This window comes from Phocoena sinus, chromosome X (assembly GCF_008692025.1).
Source record: "Phocoena sinus isolate mPhoSin1 chromosome X, mPhoSin1.pri, whole genome shotgun sequence".
In the NCBI taxonomy this organism is placed as follows: Eukaryota; Metazoa; Chordata; class Mammalia; order Artiodactyla; family Phocoenidae; genus Phocoena; species Phocoena sinus.
In genome coordinates, this window is record NC_045784.1 from 28,262,685 (window position 1) to 28,283,593 (window position 20,909).

At 35.1% G+C, this 20,909-nt stretch overlaps 1 protein-coding gene across 1 annotated transcript in view; it reads right to left on the bottom strand.

The window, feature by feature from the left end:
• Nucleotides 1–20,909, bottom strand: part of DMD (dystrophin) — a 2,099,690-nt gene that overhangs the window by 803,543 nt on the left and 1,275,238 nt on the right. The window contains exons 46-47 of the mRNA XM_032618871.1: nucleotides 11,644–11,791; nucleotides 8,996–9,145 (exon numbers count right to left, since the gene is read on the bottom strand). Coding sequence (XP_032474762.1) covers nucleotides 8,996–9,145; nucleotides 11,644–11,791 — 298 coding nt within the window. The remainder of the gene's footprint in view (nucleotides 1–8,995; nucleotides 9,146–11,643; nucleotides 11,792–20,909) is intronic.

Consider the following 20,909-nt stretch of genomic DNA (forward strand, 5'->3'; position numbering starts at 1 on the left):
ATTGGATTCATAATGGTGGCACATATTTTAGCTTTCTCCCTAAGAGCCATATTTATAACTGCTTGAATGAGATGATGAATATTATTCAGCCTTAAAAAAGAAGGAAATCCCCCCCACATACAAGAACGTGCATCTTCCTAGAGGACATTATGTTTAGCAAAAAAACAAAAAAACCGGGTTTCCCTGGTGGCGCAGTGGTTGAGAATCTGCCTGCCAATGCAGGGGACACGGGTTCGAGTCCTGGTCTGGGAAAATCCCACATGCCGCGGAGCAACTAAGCCCGCGCACCACAGCTACTGAGCCTGCGCGTCTGGAGCCTGTGCTCCGCAACAAGAGAAGGCCGCGACAGTGAGAGGACCGCGAACCGCGATGAAGAGTGGCCCCCGCTCACCGCAACTAGAGAAAGCCCTCACACAGAAACGAAGACCCAACACAGCCAAAAATAAATAAATTCATTAAAAAAAAAAACAAACCCAATAAACCGAAAAAACCCCAAAATACCCCAACAACAATAAACAGTCACAGAAGGACAAATACTGCATGATTCCACCTAAATGAGGTATCTAAAATAGTCAAACTCATAGAAACAGAGAGTAGAATGATGGTTACCAGGGGCAAGGGAGGGAGGGAAGGAACTGGAAATTGTTATGAAAATCTTCTGGAGACCTGTTATAAAATACAGTGCACAGAGTTAACAACACTGTATGGTACTCTTAAAAATGTGTTACGACGCTAGACCTCATGTTAAGTCCTCTTAACACACTTGAAAAAAAGGTGACTCAGCTAGAGTTTCGTGCTTGGTGTTCTTCTGTTCTAACAATACACCTATTTTTTAAATTAAAGTTAACATTTTTGACCGATTACAATGCACCAGATACTGTGTTATGCATTTCCCATGCACTATCTCATTGAATTTTCACCACAACCTGGAAAGTATGTTACACGATTACCTGAATTTTGCAGATGTTATAACTGAGGGGTAGAATCTATAATCCATAAACCTCACTATTAATCACCACGATAAACTGCCTCCTCACAACTCCCGTTTACTTTTTGTTTGTAAAATGTCTGATCCATATTCTTGGCATTGCCTGAAACTTCAATCATTTGGAAAGTTAAAAACCACAGATTATTATAAACTTATTAAATTGTGATTAATTTGGTAGTAATGGCAAAAAGGTTTCTTGGACAGGCCAAACATCTCAACTTACAGAAGTGTCAAGAGAACATTAGCCGTGATGATAATAATACTTATTGAGTACTGGGCCAGGCCCACCTTTAAAGCCTGATGTTTGTTCCCATAACTGGGGTAAACCTGTTACATTTTTTCAGTCTTCCAAAGTGGGAGCTCACGCATGAGAGTGAAAGAGAGAGCTATTGAAAATTATGATGGGACAACAGGCAAAATCATGACTCATGACACACAACCTAGTAAGGACCCCTATCTTAGTGTGAAATTATAGGAAGCAAAATCAAAGATGCTTATGTTATAAACTTTTAATTACGACTCTGCCACTCAACTCTCGGCTTCAAACTATTTAGCAACTACAAATTAGAGATATGAGTAGTTAAAATGCCAAGCCCTATGTAATTCTGAATGTCCATTAAATAAGGCAAGGGTGAGAACCGATTATGATATCCTTAGGAGAGCATATGGCATACAGTGGCCACTCATTAGATGTCTGTTGAATGAATGATTTAAATGAATGAATAAATGTTACAATGTAATTATTAACTATATAAAAGAAACTTCCAAGATGGTGCACTTTCAAGAATTATCAGGCTATGTATCTTAATAGCAAATAGGTAAACACCAGCTTTTTGTATTTCTTGCAAAGATTCTTTTCTGTAGTTAACGAAAGTAGTTCACACATTAAGGGCAGGATCGAATGGTCACTATTAGAACAATCTATTAATCATGGCCTTTGCTAGGAAAATAATCCATTGGAGCAAATGTCCATTTTTGAGCAAGGAATGGAAATGCCGAGCTTTAGCTTGATTTAACTTTCTCTTTTTTAGTCTCCAGATTTATAGCAATGGCAAATAACGGCTGGCATTACATGACAAACATACCTGGAAAAAGACCAAACATTTATTTACCTGACACAAATAAAAAGAACAAATCTAAAATGTTTACTGCTTGGATGGATACTAAGAAGTAACATGATTAGGGGTTAATACAAAATGAACCAGATTTCTGGAAATTTAGATACAGTCATTTGTATATTGTAGATCATCTGGCCTATGAGTTTCACCATATGTATTTTTACTTTCATAATATTTATTTTGTGACTTAGTTTGAAAACAATCCTTGTACTATTATCAATACTACAAAAGTTATTCCTGTATTAAAGTTTGCTACATATATTAATTTTTAAACCTTACTTATGTCTAGGTAAAGTGGATCATATTTTTTTGTTAAGGTGCACTTAACTGAAATTCGCCTTCCAGCAAAATTTCTTATTTGTGTTTGTAAAATATTTTAAGTCTTTATATGCACTATTTAATAATGCCTAGGCCTTAACAAATTAAAATAGTAATTTACTATTTACAAATAAATGGCAAAATATGAGGAAAAATTTTAAATATATTCAATAAAACAAAATTTATTTATTGTGACTAATAGGAATGTATAATATATACTACCTGTTAAGTTATTTAACATCAAAAATAGTAGACATATAACTAATTCTGAAACATAAACATGTTCCTGTATTCCACAATTACACAATTACAAATGGTCCCCACTGAAGAAGGTTCTGGAAAATAATTTGACAACATAGCATCCAGTTTTCCAAAAAGGGTAAAAAGCAAAGCAAAAACACTCATATGGTTTCTTTAAATGACAAGAAATCTCAATTTTTTCCTTCAAATGAGCATTGGAATGACGTGGGAAACAATGTTTTTTCTTTCTTTCTACCATATTATCCACAGAAAAACCACTTGAGCCTCACTGAAAAGTTAAAAAAAAAACATTTAATTTGGAATAACCTTTACATTTAAATAATGTGTTCTCAAAGAAGTCACATAACCTTTCTAGGACTCAGTGTTCTAATCTAGAAGATGTGAAAGTAACTGGGTTTCGTTAGGCTCCTTCCATCTGAATAATCCTATGAGTCTACAAAATAAATGTTCCATCTTTCCACCTCTTCAACCAAGTATAGGAAGCTTATAAGATGATTCAAAAATTAAGGCTGATAAAACATATTTTGGTTCTAAATAATGAGTAGTTGAAAAAATACCTACACGTAACACACCAAAAGAACAATGAAGAAAGGGGACACAAAGTGACAAGGACAGGAGAAGATGAAAGAAGGGTTAAAAGGTAGAGTCAAAGAAAGAGAGAGTAGGAGACAATGTGCTGCATATCTACCCAGGCAGAGAAAAACCTGACATATATGAATTTAGGAAAGTAGATTCATGGTAGACAATAGAAAGATATCAATTCATAGGCAAAGACATATAAAACAGAGAAAAAAGGAACAGGGTAATAGTGATGGGGAGAGGTTGGAAGGGAGGGAGAACTCCTTACACACACGCATACACGCACACAAAGTTCAGAGAACATACAAAGAAATTTGATGAGTGATAAATATTGAAATCAACACACAATCAGACATGTGTATGAAGATCATGTGTGAGACACTTAGAGAACAACACAGAGGCTAGCTTTAACAACATTCCCATTTTGTAGATCTTAAGGATATTATTGTTAGACTGTAAAGCTCAAAATATGTATTAGGCAAAAATGAGGATATCACTTCATGATCCTTATCCGGAGGAAGCCACAATTTTTTTTTTTTTTTTTTTAACATCTTTATTGGGGTATAATTGCTTTACAATGGTGTGTTAGTTTCTGCTTTATAACAAAGTGAATCAGCTATACATATACATATGTTCCCATATGTCTTCCCTCTTGCGTCTCCCTCCCTCCCACTCTCCCCATCCCACCCTTCCAGGCTGTCACAAAGCACCGAGCTAATATCCCTGTGCCTTGCGGCTGGGAAGCCACAATTTAAACCAAGACCTATATTCAGCTTCAAAGCAACATTTTCCATCTCTGCTCTAAAGAGATGCTACCCAGGCCACGGCAAGTTAACACAGTTTTGCAACAAACCCATTATAGAGTCCACCACTCCCTTAAAGGAATAGCTATATTACCTCCCATCGCTGTTTTCTCTCTTCAGTAATAAAACATAAACGTGCCAAAGTAATTGGTAAGTTGGCTAAATATACAGGGTACAACATATTAGAGTTAGCTGTGGAGAAAGGCACCTGCCACCAGATACTGTGATAGTAGGACAGTTTTAAAGATACTAACTGTTAAGGAATTGGCATGTTTGTACCCCAGCAACCGTGACCTACTAGTTACAATTACAACACTCACTCTAGCCTTTAGAAGGAGTGTGCTGGAGAATACAGGGAATTCTTCTAATGACTGAGAATCTGAGGTTTAACGATGGTCAAGACTGTCTCCTGATCATCTTGACCATCTTATTCTTTTTAAGCTGTTGACTTGTGTAATGACATAAATCTGGCACTAATCATTCATTTTCTATTCTTAAATTTAAACCAAGAGGGATACGGTGGCATAGGGATTGAGAAGGGAAAGGTAATTTTTAATATGACTAGTGAATAACATTCCAACTTCTATGACATTTGGTGGCAAAGATATAGTATGAAAATTATAATTTTGGGATAAGACAGATATTATGAGTGATATAGTAATGTAAGTCTACACAAGATGGTACTCATGGTCTTAGTTTTAATTTTCTATCATAAAAAACTGACTTTTTATTCTGTTGCCGAAAAGATAAAAGCTTGACTCACGTTTCACTATTCACAAAGCTGCTACTGTATGTTTTTGAGAGTTCTCTCACATTTCCTACAATTATAATTTTTGTGTTCCTTTTTGTAATATCAAGATGTACTGAGATATTGTGGAATATTTTGGGGCATCTTTCCTCCTTGTTCTCTTCCTATGAGGAATGATTTTATTTGTATTGTTAGGTGGCTACAAAATTTAATTGCTAGGAAAATACATTCCCTCCAGATGCAAGTGTCTATATGTTTACGTGGCTATTTTGAAATTATTAAAGGAAGAAACTTTACATTTTTCAGTAGGAAAAAAATTAACTCAAAAAATTTCAATAGTGTTGATAGATAAAAATAAAAGATTTTTTCGCAAATACCTAGTTGCTTGAATTATAGAGATCAAAACACACATTTTGAATTTAATGCCATATAATTGGTACTCAGTTCATAAATATTTTATCAGTCATGTAAAAGATCCGTTACAAGAACTTCAGCATCGTCAATTTAAAAATATAATGAATATCCTGACAATTCAAAATTAAGTCTCTATTATTTTATTTTCAAATCATCGACATACGGGAACTTCTCTCAGTATAACCTGTTCACACCTCTCAATTTAGTTGAGTATTGATGAATAACAAGCAATTCCTTAGAGGCAACTGTGCCATTTTTGAAAGAAGCCATTTTACATTACATGAAAATTACAGTTCTACAATATTTTCTTGGCATGAACTTTGCTCCTGGTTTAAAGGATTACAATTTGCTTTATATTGTGAATAGAAGAAAGTTAACAGGTATTAAATATGCTCAATAAGGTAGTAGAACTGTAGTCAAAAGTGGATGCGAGGTTTCAAAACATCCTTGGAAGGTCAAAAGCACATATGGAGAAAGTACATATGAGGACATATAAAGTAAGAGAGAAGAAGCCTTAGGTACAGGGGCATCTGAACTTGGCAAAACCTGGAGAGCATTTGGATTAAAGATGCCATGGTATTTGGGAATAAGAAGCATGTAAAATTTGGGTACTGAAAGTTTGTAGATGAAGATTTGTGTCAATATAAAAACTACCACATAATGAATGGTCTTCCCTTAGCACATACCTACAGGCAAAAATAAACATAAATCAAAACAATAAGTGTAGTTCTTACCTAAAGAAACTGAACCTGGTGTCTGGAAGGAATCTCAGCAGTTGGTATGAATACCTCAGAATAAAGCCCACTGCATTACAGACTTTGAAGTTCTCTTTCAATAAGAGACTCAGCTCTCTACCTTAGCACATAGAGTAAAATATCCCAGTTACAAGACCCATCCAGGTACTCACAGCTTGCAGTCTTTCTATTTTCTCATTCTTAAATATAAATATATACAGGATCACTAGCTGTATGAACAAAGTCTACAGCCCCAAAAGGGAAAATAGCATGGAAATGGACAAAGTCCTTGAAAGACACAAAAAAGCTGACACACAAAGAAATAAAAATTTAACCATCCCTGTATCTATTTTAAAAATGGATCAATTATCAAAAACTTTCTCACCAAAAAAACCCAACAATAACAGAACAAAACAAAACATAATACCCTATGCACTGATGACTTTACAACTGAATCCTTCCCAACATCTCAGGAAGAAATGATACCAGTCTTCACCAATTTATTTCAGAACAAAGAAAGAGAGCACCTCTCAACTTGTTTTATAAGACTAGTCTAAGAATACTATTAACACTCGAGAAGGATTAAAAAAAAAATTACAGACCATTTCCTGTCATGAACAAAGATAAAAACCATAAACAGCATATGAGAAAACTGAATCTAGCAATCCATAAAAAGTACAAGACACCATGACCAATAGAATTTATTTCTGGAATCCCAGAGTAGTTTCACATTCCAAAAACAATGGCTGTAGTTTATCACATTCAGAGGAGAAAAATCATAGAATCATTTTAATAAATGCAGAGAAAGTATATGAATATGTTCAACGTATATTCATAATAAAAACTTGAGAAACGGAACAAGGAAAAATTCCTTAATCTGATTAAGAGGCTCTATAAAATGTCCTACAAGAAACATCGTACTTAATGATCAATTACTGAAAGCTTTCCACCTGAAACAGGGAATGAACCAAGGCTACCCATTATCACCACTTCTATTAAACACTGTTTTAGGGGTCCTAGTTTATGCAAAAACAATTAAAATCATAAGGATTGAAAAGAGAGAAACTTCCTCTATTTGATGACACGATTGTGTACATCAAAATAATACAAAATGTTTTACAAACCATTAATATTAGTAAGTGAATTTGGCGAGGACACTGGATGTGTGCTTAATGTAAAAAAAAAATCTATTTTTATATACCAGCAACAAAAAGAAAATAAAATTTGAAATGAATCCCATTTATAAAGGGATCAAAATATCTAATATCTGAGATTAAATCTAATAAAACATGTGCAGGCCCTTTGGATTGAAAACTGCAAAATATTTCTAAAAAGGCGTTCAAGAAGACCTAAATAAATGAAGGGATGTAACATTTTCACGGATTAGATTACTCAATATTGTAAAAAGTTAATTGATCTATAAATTCAACACAATTCAAATCAATATCCTGGCAGGTTTTCGTAAAAAATGACAAGTTGGTTCTAAAATTTATTTGGTAAACCAAAGAACCAAAAATAGCAAAAAAACACTCTGGTCTAAGAAGAATAAGGTTGGAGGATTTACACTACCAGATCCCCAATTTTTTTTATAAAACAAGTATGTTGGGTTTGTGTGTATGTGTATATACACACACACACACACACACATACATGTATGTATGTATGTATATATTATATGTATATATAGGTATATATACATTGTATGTATACATGCATGTATATATACACATACACATTTGTATATATATTGAATATATACACACATACACAGTATGATCTTGTTCAATCATAAAAAGGAATGAAGTTCTGATACCTGCTACAACATGGGTGAAACTTTAAAACCTTACGCTAAAAAAAATAATCTAGACACAAAGGGACAAAGGTAGTGTGAGTCCACTTATATGAAATATCTAGAATAGGCAAATTCATAGAGACAGAAAGTAGATTAGAGGTTACTTTTTGGGGGTGTCATGGGTAGGGATATGGGGAGTTATTACTTAATGGTTACAGAATTTCTGTTTGGGGTAATGAAAATGTTTTAGCAATAGACAATGGTAATGGTTTCACATTGTGGATATAATAAAGGACAGTGAATTATACACTTAAAATGGTTAAAATGACAGATTTTATGTTATATATATTTTACCACAATTTAAAAAGTAAATATACCAAAACCATTGATTTGTACACTTTAAAATGGGTGAATTGTATGGTATATAAATTATATCTCAATAAAGCTGTTGAAAGATGATTGTTATAAAGCCAGTGTGGTACTAGTTGAAGGACAGTGATAATCAAATGGAAGTGAATAGAGAATCCAGAACAGAGTCATACATATATGTTCACTTGATTTATGATAAAGTTGCCACAGCAGTACAGTGGGAAGAAGACTGCCTTTCGATAAATAGTGATGGATCAACTGATGTTGCTTTTCATTATATATTCATACGCACTACTTGGTTTTAAAGAATAAGTATGCATTACTTTGATAAGCATTTTAAAATATTAGATTTAAAAAGTATCCAAGTTAGAAAGATGAAGACTCACAAGTAAGTAAATAAATAAATAGTAATAAATAAATAAAACACCTTTTGGAGAAGTTTATCACACATTAATCAATCACTGATTAAGTCTATATTATAGGTAAGGATAAGCAATTTTGATTTATGATACTTGTTGAGCTAGACCACCTCCATCTTGCTTTAATATTGTCAGTATATACCTGAACACTAAATTAATCGCTTCATCCATTTTCCAGTCTAATTCTTTAGAATAATTCATATAAAGTAATAGTGGTGTATATCTTGGCATTTGGTCATTAAACGTATCGTCGTTCACCATCACCATTCCTTCCATCCACAACAAATCATACAGCCAAATCAAATGGTCAAGTTTAAAAATATGTATATAACACAAATGACAAGCCACAAAACCAGCCCCTCTCCCCCACCCCCACCAATTAAGCACCATGAAACAAAACAAATGCTTGCAACATTTAACACATGTGACAGGACAGATGGTCAATGTCTAACCTTTATCCACTGAAGATTTGTCTGCTTGAGCTTATTTTCAAGTTTATCTTGCTCTTCTGGGCTTATGGGAGCACTTACAAGCACTGTTCCTCCAGTTTCATTTAATTGTTTTAGAATTCCCTGGCGCAGGGGCAACTCTTCTGCCAGTAACTGAAACAGACAAATGCAACAACGTTTAAAATGAATTACAGCACAATGCCAACTATTTTGTCTTTGCCTCTATTGATTAGTGTATCAAAATGAAGCAAGACTGGAGGCCCAGTGGTTCCTCAAATACCAAGTTTTCTACAGAGCACAGAGCTTGGTGGACTAAAACGCCCACTCCCAAGTAAATCAGCCCATCCTAGAAAGGATCAGAATATCTTATGCCTCAGAGATTTTTTTTTCAAGAGAAAAATGTTATGTAGTATGATGAGCTCTAAAACAATACCCCAAACAGTGTCAAGAGTGTAAAAACACACCTCTCAGAAATAGAACAATCTGGACAAATTTAATCATCCTCTCAGGTATTAGGTCTCCATACTATAACATACCACTGAGTAAGAAACTGCATTACCATATTAAGAGATAACTAACTTTGAGAACATACCAGGTACCAGGCACTGTGCTAAGCTCTTCACACATATTATCTCAGTTAACTTCTATATAATAATTCTGAGGTATATCCTATTATCTTCACCTTACATAGAATGAAACTGAGACAGAGAGGTTAAATAGCAGGTCCAAGGACACAAAAGAAGCAAGCAACAGAGGTGTGATTCAAACTTGGCCGGGTTCATTCAAGAACCCTTAATTTTGACACCTCCACATCCCTGAATTTCTCTTTCTCATTTAACATCACATTAAAAGTGCCCTTTCCCACGACCTACAAAACTACCATAGTTTTATTAACTGTCTTTTATTTATTTGTGTCATCTATAGCTGCACTGTTCAGTACGGTACCACTTGCCACATGAGGCTATTCAAATTTAAATTAATTAAGTCCTTAAAATTAAAAACTCAATTCCTCAGTCACATCAGCTACCTTTCAAGTCCTCAAAAGGCACATACGGCTAGTGGCTACTAAAACTGATAATGTACAACATAGCCATCACGACACAAAGTTCTATTGGACAGTGCTGATCTAGACTAAGGAAAAAAGGAAATCAATGCATATTTCTTAAAAAGTGAACACCACTAAACATGTCTCTTAAATGAATTATCAATTAGATTGCTATATATAACACTCAATACATTTAGGAAAGATGAATTTTCAAGAACAGACTGAGTTTATTTTTCCATGGCATAACCATCTTCAAATGAACTATGGATCAAAAGCGTTTTATTTTTTGACTCTCAAATACCTAGTGCATTATCTGACATATAGTAAGTGCTCAATATTTGTTTATTGAACTAAGCAATATTTTTCTTTTCATACTTTATCCTCTGTTCAGGTACACATTTTTTATTTCACAGAAATAAGTAGTTGACATGGAGTCTAATTTGCATGTGCAGACCAACCGAATCAATGATAAAGAAGCAGTTCCATTTCCCTTTGATTGTGTGACCTCGTAAAATGAGGACAATAACAACCATTTTCAAAGCCTGATAAGATTAAATAAAAGAGCAGATGTAAATACATCTAATACTTAGTATAAAATAGGGGATGATTAAATGTTAACTTCCCTTTCCCTTTTACCTTCCCTTCAAGAACTAAAGTAAAACAGATCCAAAAGGGTTTGTTTCCCAAAACTAAAACCATGAAGGTTCACCCATCTGCACAATCAAAGCATCTCAGTCTGGGTGGGGACTGGTGCATAGATAAGATAGGTATAAATTTCTCCATTTATTTTTATATATTTTAAAACAATAAAACTGAATAAATAAATGTAATAGAATTAATAGATGAGTAATAAAACTTTTGAATTTTGAGATACTGCCAAAAAAAAAAAAAAGGCATCTCAGTCAGCCAGGAGAGGTAATCAGTATTAAGCAGACAGCACAGTAGGTAGGCATGAAAAACCACTTGAATAAACTGGAAGTCTATTAAACCAGTATGGAAAGTGAGCCAACATCACCTCCCCAACACCACAGACAAAACAAACCAAAACAAAACACTGCTTCAGGCAAATCGAATGCCTTTAATTAAAGGCTGAAGTACCGAGACTGATTTGGCAATTAAGATATTCCCTAAGAAATGGCATTCATTTCTATAAAGATTCTCCTCAGTTTTTGAAATTATTTGGAGCTGTGGAATTCTCCATTAAGTCTAAAATTAATTTTACCTTGGTTTAAAAAGTATCACCATGTATTTTACACACACAAGCACACACACATATATATCACATACACACTTTTTAAAAAATACATACTCACTGGGCTAAGACAAAATAAAGTTGTGAGAAAAACTAGTAAGGAACTATCAATATCCTAATGGACAGGAAATCAATGATTAAATACATTAAAAAAATAGATTCATATACTCTTTTTTTTTTTTTTTTTGCCCCGCCATGTGGCTTGTGGCATCTTAATTCCCTAACCAGGGCTTGAACCCAGGCCACGGTAGTGAAAGCGCAGAGTCCTAACAACTGGGCCTCATGGGAACTGCCCCTAGATTCATAAACTCTTAATACAAGTAGGCCCTGGGAGATTTTAGAAAATAAAATTACCTTGACTTCCTCAAGTTTTTCTTTCAGTTGCTGCTCATTTTCAGGTTCAAGTGGAATACTAGTAATGTTATCTGCTTCTTCCAACCATAAAACAAATTCATTTACATCTCTTTGAAATTCTGACAAGATATCCTTTTGTTCTTCTAGCCTGGAGAAAGAAGAATAAAATTGTTATCCACAACATATTTCTCAAACTTTCTTTTTTTATTTAGGAAAACTTTAAAAAATTGCACTTTCAGTAAAATAAGCCATTTTTAAGATGTTAACAATATAATATTTTTAAAGAAAATTTATTCACAGAGCAATTTCAACACCTCAAAAATCTCTAAAAGGTGAGATTAAAATTGGTCAAGAAAAAAACTCTAATTTTAAAATTCCAACATTATGTTATTAAACTAGAGCAGTGTTTCTCAACCTCAGCACTACTGACATTTAGGATTAAATAACCCTTAGTTGTGAGTGGGCTGTTCTGGGCATGGCAGGAAGTTTAGCAGTATCCTTGGCCTTTCCCCACTGTATGCCAGTAGCATTCCCCCAGTTTTGACAACCAAAAATGTCTTGAGGCATAGTCAAGTATCACCTGGGGGGCAAAACTGCCCCTGGTTGAGAACAACTTCACTAGAGTAAGTATCTAAAATGAAGTTGCATGTTTTAAAATGTTTAAATAAAATACATCTTTATGGGGCTTCCCTGGTGGCGCAGTGGTTGAGAATCTGCCTGCCAATGCAGGGGACATGGGTTTGAGCCCTGGTCCAGGAAGATCCCACATGCCACAGAGTAACTAAGCCCGTGCACCACAACTGAGCCCATGTGCCACAACTACTGAAGTGTGCCCTACAGCCCGTGCTCTGCAACAAGAGAAGCCACCGCAATGAGAAGCCCATGCACCACAACAAAGAGTAGTAGCCCCCGCTTGCCGCAACTAGAGAAATCCCACGTGCAGCAACGAAGACCCAACACAGCCAAAAATAAATAAATAAATAAATAAATAAATAAATATATATATATATCTCTTTATGGAAAATTGTAAGGTAAAAGTAAAAACAAGATAATTAGATGAAAACACTAAATTACTGCATGTTAAAATGTTTTCCAAATTATGACTCATAATCCTTTTGGAGAAAAGAGGGAAACTGATTTAAAATACTTAACATATGTTGTACTAGTGGAAGTTTTTAATTATAAAAACACATACACTGTATGTTACTCAATTAGCCATAAATTTATTCTTACATATTGAATCATAACACAGCTGAGCAAAATGAGCTGTGCTTAAAATAATTTACATTTTTTTGTTTTGTTGTCTTTTGGGAACTATCTACCTCTGGTATGTAAGTTTTTAATTGAAGTATAATATACATATAGGAAAGCACACATATAACTATACAGCTCAATATAGTTTTAAAAAATGTATACACCAAATAACCAGAAAAGGAATAGAATGTTATCAGAAGCTCAGAGGCCCGCTCTTGACCCTTGCAGTCACTACCTCCAAGTGTACAGTAACCAGTCAACTTTGATTACTCTGCCTGTATGAATGTTATGTATATGGAATCATATAGTCTTTCATTCAATATAATGTTTACAATCATCATTCAGGTTGTGTGTAGTTATCTTCCTCCCTGTATAGTACTATATTGTATAAATATATAATATATCTCTGTTGGTGGACATTTGAGTCGTTTCCATTTGGGGGCTGTTAGGCTAATTTTTTTTTTTTTTTGCTTCAACTTAACACATATTCATTGAGGGCTCATTTACTTCCAGTGACTCAACTGGGCATTAGGATCAAAGATAAATGTATTATGTACCTTGCCTCGAGAATCTCACAGTCCATGAGAGGAAAGAAGCATGTAAATCTAGGACTACGACGGAATATTGTAGAGCATAAGTTATTTCTGGGGCAGGGCATAGGAGATGTCCCAGAGAAGATAATGGTCTACCTAGGTTTTGAAGCATGAAAAGAGATATTATTCACAACCTGTGCAAAGATAGGGCATTGAGAGAACTACAGTTACACTAATTCTCCAAACCATATCTGGTTATTGGATTTGTACTGGTCTATCCTCAGTTAAGTTCTTTGCTGGGAGCTTCTCCAAAGTCTACCTGAGGCACATGAGAAGACATTCTCTTCTCTGTCTATTCTCAAAACAGTAGATCCTATAAAAACCCAAGTCATATATGGGCTCCTGTGAAAACTCAAGTCATGTTATATCACTGTTGCACTCAAAACTCTTCTACTGCTTCCCAATTCATTCACATAAAAAGCCAAAGTCATTACAGGGTCTAGATTTGCTCTGTTCAATATACTAGACACCTTCGCATGTGGCTACTGAACACTTGAAATGATGTTAAGGGGATCTGGTGTGGGCTGTAAGTGTAAAATGCACACCAGATTTCAAAGACTTAGTACAAAAAAAAATCATCTCTGTACCTTCTACTCAGTTTTGCTGTGAACCTAAAACTGCTATAAAACATAAAACTATTCCAGGGGGAAGGGTGGGGAGGAGGGGTAGATTGGGAGTTCGGGACTGACATGTACACACCGCTGTATTTAAAACAGATAACCAACAAGGACCTACTGTAAAAAAAAAAATATTTAGACATTCACAGAAAGACAGACAAGATGAAAAGGCAGAGGGCTATGTACCAGATGAAGGAACAAGATAAAACCTCAGAAAAACAACCAAATGAAGTGGAGATAGGCAACCTTCCAGAAAAAGAATTCAGAATAATGATAGTGAAGATGATCCAGGATCTCGGAAAAAGAATGGAGGCAAAGATCAAGAAGATGCAAGAAATCTGCAACAAAGACCTAGGTGAATTAAGGAACAAACAAACAGAGATGAATAATACACTAACTGAAATGAAAACTACACTAGAAGGAATCAATAGCAGAATAACTGAGGAAGAAGAACAGATAAGTGACCTGGAAGACAGAATGGTAGAATTCACTGCTGCAGAACAGAATAAACAAAAATGAATGAAAAGAAATGAAGACAGCCTAACAGACCTCTGGGACAACATTAAAAGCAACAACATTGGCATTATAGGGGTCCCAGAAGGAGAAGAGAGAGAGAAAGGACCTGAGAAAACACTTGAAGAGATTACAGTTGAAAATGTCCCACATGGGAAAGGAAATAGCCACCCAAGTCCAGGAAGCAGAGTGAGTCCCACACAGGATAAACCCAAGGAGAAACGTGCGGAGACACAGAGTAATCAAATTGGCAAAAATTAAAGACAAAGAAAAATTATTGAAAGCAGCAAGGGAAAAATGACAAATAACACACAAGGGAACTCCCATAAGGTTAACAGCTGATTTCTCAGCAGAAACTCTACATGCCAGAAGGGAGTGGCATGACATATTTAAAGTGATGAAAGGGAAGAACCTACAACCAAGATTACTCTACCCGGCAAGGATCTCATTCAGATTCCATGGAGAAATCAAAAGCTTTACAGATAAGCAAAAGCTAAGAGAATTCAGCACCACCAAACCAGCTCTACAACAATTGCTAAAGGAACTTCTCTAAGTGGGAACCACAAGAGAAGAAAAGGACCTACAAAAAACAAACCCAAAACAATTAAGAAAATGGTAATAGGAACAAACATATCAATAATTACCTTAAATGTGAATGGATTAAATGCTCCAGCCAAAAGACACAGGCTCGCTGAATGGATACAAATACAAGACCCATATATATGCTTTCTATAAGAGACCCACTTCAGACCTAGGGACACATACAGACTGAAAGTGAGGGGATGGAAAAAGGTATTCCATGCAAATGGAAATTAAAACAAAGCTGGAGGAGCAATACTCATATCAGATAAAATAGATTTAAAATAAAGAATGTTACAAGAGACAAGGAAGGACACTACATAATGATCAAGGGATCAATCCAAGAAGAAGATATAACAATTATAAATATATATGCACCCAACACAGGAGCACCTAAACATGTAAGGCAACTGCCAACAGCTATAAGAGAGGAAATGGACAGTAACACAATAATAGTGGGGGACTTTAACACCTCACTTACACCAATGGACAGATCATCCAAACAGAAAATTAATAAGGAAACACAAGCTTTAAATGACACAACAGACCGGATAGATTTAATTGATATTTATAGGACATTCCATCCAAAAACAGCAGATTACACTTTCTTCTCAAGTGCACACAGAACATTCTCCAGGATAGATCACATCCTGGGTGACAAATCAAGCCTCAGTAAATTTAAGAAAACTGAAATCATATCAAGCATCTTTTCTGACCACAACGCTATGAGATTAGAAATCAATTACAGGGAAAGAAACGTAAAAGACACAAACACATGGAGGCTAAACAATACGTTACTAAATAACCAAGAGATCACTGAAGAAACCAAAGAGGAAATCAAAAAATACCTACAGACAAATGACAATGAAAACACTACGATCCAAAACCTATGGGATGCAGCAAATGCAGTTCTAAGATGGAAGTTCACAGCTATACAAGCCTACCTCACTCAAGAAACAAGAAAAATCTCAAATGAACAATCTAACCTTACAACTAAAGGAACTAGAGAAAGAAGAATAAACAAAACCCAAAGTTAGCAGAAGGAAAGAAATCATAAAGAGCAGAAATAAATGAAATAGAAACAAAGGAAACGATAGCAAAGATTCATAAAACTAAAAGCTGTTTATTTGAGAACATAAACAAAATTGATAAACCATTAGCCAGACTCATCAAGAAAAAGAGGGAGAGGACTAATATCAGAAAAATTAGAAATGAAAAAGGAGAAGTTACAAAGGACACCACAGAAATACAAAGCATCCTAAGAGACTACTATAAGCAACTCGATGCCAATAAAATGGACAACCTGGAGGAAATGGACAAATTTTTAGAAAGGTATAACCTTCAAGACTGAACCAGAAAGAAACAGAAAATATGAACAGACCAATCACAAGTAATGAAATTGAACTGTGATTAAAAATCTTCCAACAAACAAAAGTCCAGCATCAGATGGCTTCACAGGTGAATTCTATCAAACATTTAGAAAAGAGCTAACACCCATCCTTCTCAAACTCTTCCAAAAAATTGTGGAGGAAAGAACACTCCCAAGCTCATTCTATGAGGCCACCATCACCGTGATACAAAAAACAGACAAAGACACTACAAAAAAAGAAAATTACAGACCAATATCACTGATGAATATAGATGCAAAAATCCTCAACAGAATACTAGCAAACAGAATCCAACAGCACATTAAAAGGATCATACACCATGATCAAGTGGGATTTATCCCAGGGATGCAAGGATTCTACAATATACGCAAATCAATCAATGTGATACACCATATTAACAAACTGAAGAATAAAAACCATATGATCATCTCAATAGATGTAGAAAAAGCTTTTAACAAAATTCAACACCCATTTATGATAAAAACTCTCCAGAAAGTGGGCATAGAGAGAACCTACCTCAATATAATAAAGGCCATATACGACAAACCCACAGCAAACATCATTCTCAATGGTGAAAAACTGAAACCACTTCCCCTAAGATCAGGAACAAGACAAGGATGCCCACTCTCATCAATATTATTCAGCATAGCTTTGGAAGTCCTAGCCATGGCAATCAGAGAAGAAAAAGAAATAAAAGAATACAAATTGGAAAAGAAGAAATAAAACTGTCACTGTTTGTAGATGACATGACACTGTACATATAGAATCTGAAAGATGCCACTAGAAAACTACTAGAGCTAATCAATGAATTTGGTAAAGTTGCAGGATAGAAAATTAATGCACAGAAGTCTCTTGCATTCCTATACACTAATGATGAAAAACCTGAAAGAGAAATTAAGGAAACGTTCTCATTTACCATTGCAACAAAAAGAATAAAATACCTAGGAATAAACATATCTAGGGAGACAAAAGACCTGTATGCAGAAAACTATAAGACAATGATGAAAAAAATTAAAGATGATACAAACAGTTGGAGAGTATACCATGTTCTTAGATTGGAAGAATCAATATTGTGAAAATGACTCTACTAGCCAAAGCAATCTACTTATTCAACGCAATCCCTATCAAATTACCAATGGCATTTTTTACAGAACTAGAACAAAAAATCTTAAAATTTGTATGGAGACACAAAAGACCCCGAATAGCCAAAGCAGTCTTGAGGGAAAAAAAACGGAGCTGGAAGAATCAGACTCCCTGACTTCAGACTATAGCACAAAACTGCAGTAATCAAGACAATATGGTACTGGCACAAAAACAGAAACATAGATCAATGGATCAGGATAGAAAGCCCAGAGATAAACCCACACACCTATGGTCAACTAATCTATGACAACAGAGGCAGGGATATACAATCAGAAAAGACAGTGTCTTCAATAAGTGGTGCTGGGAAAACTGGACAGCTACATGTAAAAGAAGGAAATTAGAACACTCCCTAACACCATACACAAAAATAAACTCAAAATGGATTAGAGACCTAAATGTAAGACCAGACACTATAAAACTCTTAGAGGAAAACGTGGGAAGAACACTCTTTGACATAAATCACAGCAAGATCTCTTCTGATCCACCTCCTAGAGTAATGGAAATAAAACCAGAAATAAACAAATGGGACCTAATGAAACTTAAAAGCTTTTGCAAAGCAAAGGGAACTACAAACAAGAGGAAAAGATAACCCTCAGAATGGGAGAAAATATTTGCAAATGAATCAATGGCCAAAGGATTAATCTCTAAAACATATCAACAGCTCAAGCAGCTCAATATTAAAAAAACAAACAACCCAATCCAAAAATGCGCAGAAGACCTAAATAGTCGTTTCTCCAAAGAAGACATACAGATGGCCAAGAAGCACATGAAAAGCTGCTCAACATCACTAATTATTAGAGAAATGCAAATCAAAACTACAATTAGGTATCACCTCACACCAGTTAGAATGGGCATCATCAGAAAATCTACAAACAACAAATGCTGGAGAGGGTGTGGAGAAAAGGGAACCCTCTTGCCCTGTTGGTGGGAATGTAAATTGATACAGCCACTATGGAGAACAGTATGGAGGTTCCTTAAAAAACTAAAAATAGAATTACTATATGACCCAGCAATGCCACTCCTGGGCATATACCCAGAGAAAACCATAATTCAAAAGGACACATGCACCCCAATGTTCACTGCAGCACTGTTTACAATAGCCAGGTCATGGAAGCAACCTGAATGCCCACTGACAGACGACTGGATAAAGAAGATGTGGTACATATATACAATGGAATATTACTCAGCCATAAGAAGGAACGAAATTGGGTCACTGTAGAGACGTGGATGAATCTAGAGACTGTCATAGAGAGTGAAGTAAGTCAGAAAGAGAAAAACAAATATCGTATATTAACGCATGTATGTGGAACCTAGAAAAATGGTACAGATGAACCAGTTTGCAGGGCAATTGAGATACAGATGTGGAGAACAAACATATGGACACCAAGGGAGGAAGTGGTGGGCTGGGTCATGGTGGTGTGATGAATTGGGAGATTGGGATTGACATATATACACTAATATGTATAAAATGGATGACTAATAACCTACTGTATAAAAAATAAATAAAATTCAAAAATTCAAAAAAATAAAACATGTCATTAGTATATTTAATATCATGTACAAGTCAACATAATATTTTTAATATACTGGGTTAAATAAAATATATTCATTTCACCTGTTTCTACTCTTTCTTAAATGTGGCAATTAGAAAATTTAAAATTACTTACAAGGCTCACCTTATTTTTCTATTAAAAAGCACTGATCTATAAAATCTGCTGATACCCTTTCTCTTTACTTCTCTGACCTCATTTCCATCTACTCTCCCTTCCTCTTATCCTTCTTGAGACCCACTTGCTGTGCTCCTGAAATACACTAGATGCATCCCCACTTCTAAGCTTTTGTACTTGCTGTTTTTTTCTGCCTAGAATGACCTTCCCTCACAAATCAAACGCGGCTGGTTCTCTCACCTCCTGCAGGTCTTTCTTGATGACCCTACTTAAAATCACAACTCTCCCCTCCACTTTCTGTTCTTTCTCCCTGGTTTATCTTTCTCTTTAGTTCTTAAAACTAACATATACTATAATTTGGTTATTTTGTATATTGTCTATCTCACACACAAGAAATTAAGCTCTCTGAGGGCAAAGATTTTGTCTGTTTTATTTACTACTGTTACCTTTTCTCCTGAAACAATGCCTGGCACAGAATAGATGCTAAATAAATAAGTGTTGCGTGAATGAATGAATTCTGCCTTCATTCTTTTCAATCTTGTGTTCCTGTTTTAAAAGAAACTTTCTCATTCTTTGCAATATTCATTCTAAAACATGATCTAATTTACTCACCAACGTGCACTACAGTATTCCATCAAATGAAAGACACCTTCAGTTGCAAGGCATTATAGTACCATTGTAAGTACTACCAGGATGTGAGTTGGAGTGGGCAACGGTGCTGATTACATGATGACACTTATTACTTAGAGGTTTTATTTTATTAAGAAATTGTTCTTTTAGGTTTATGTATATTTTTGTCTTATGTTCCTCTTGAAGATGCATTAAATAGTAAAATACAAGTGAAAAAATTGGTGTGGCATTCTTAAAACTTCCTCATATTTAGAGTCTGAGTCTCCTATAGCACTTTTCCCTTTAAAGTAACTGATGTCTGTCTCTTTCCCTACACAAGGTCATCTTCTGTGATATCGAGAGTATTGGCAATGCAGCACTTCTTAACAGGGCTCTACTACTGCTTCTTGGATTTTCTTCTAAATCACATGTGTCCTGGCCAGCAGAAATTGTAAAAGCAATCCGGATTTCAGTGATATTAATGTGATAAAATGTGCCACTTAGAATGAAATTTGGTTAGTTTGCACAGCCTCCCATCACTGATGTAATGACTTAGGTTCTTTTGGCTGCTACCAAATTGCCGGTTGTTTCAGGTTTAAAAAAATAAAGATTCATAATGTAGTGACAGTTTACAGTTACCTTTAGTTTATAATTATGAATGAGTATTATCATCGGCATCATCTGCCTGATGCTTGAGCTTATTTTCTGTTAATAGAGTCATTAAAGGTTTGGCATTAATTTCCATGGGAACTAGTGTATGATCATATGAGGTTTTGCCAAAAACAAATACTTTGGCTCTTTTTGCAAAGTAAGGATGCCTACATCAATGTCTCATGTTGACATTAATGGTTATTGAAGTATTTGAGATTTAGGGAGGAAGGGTCAAAAGAGGAAGCCGGTGAA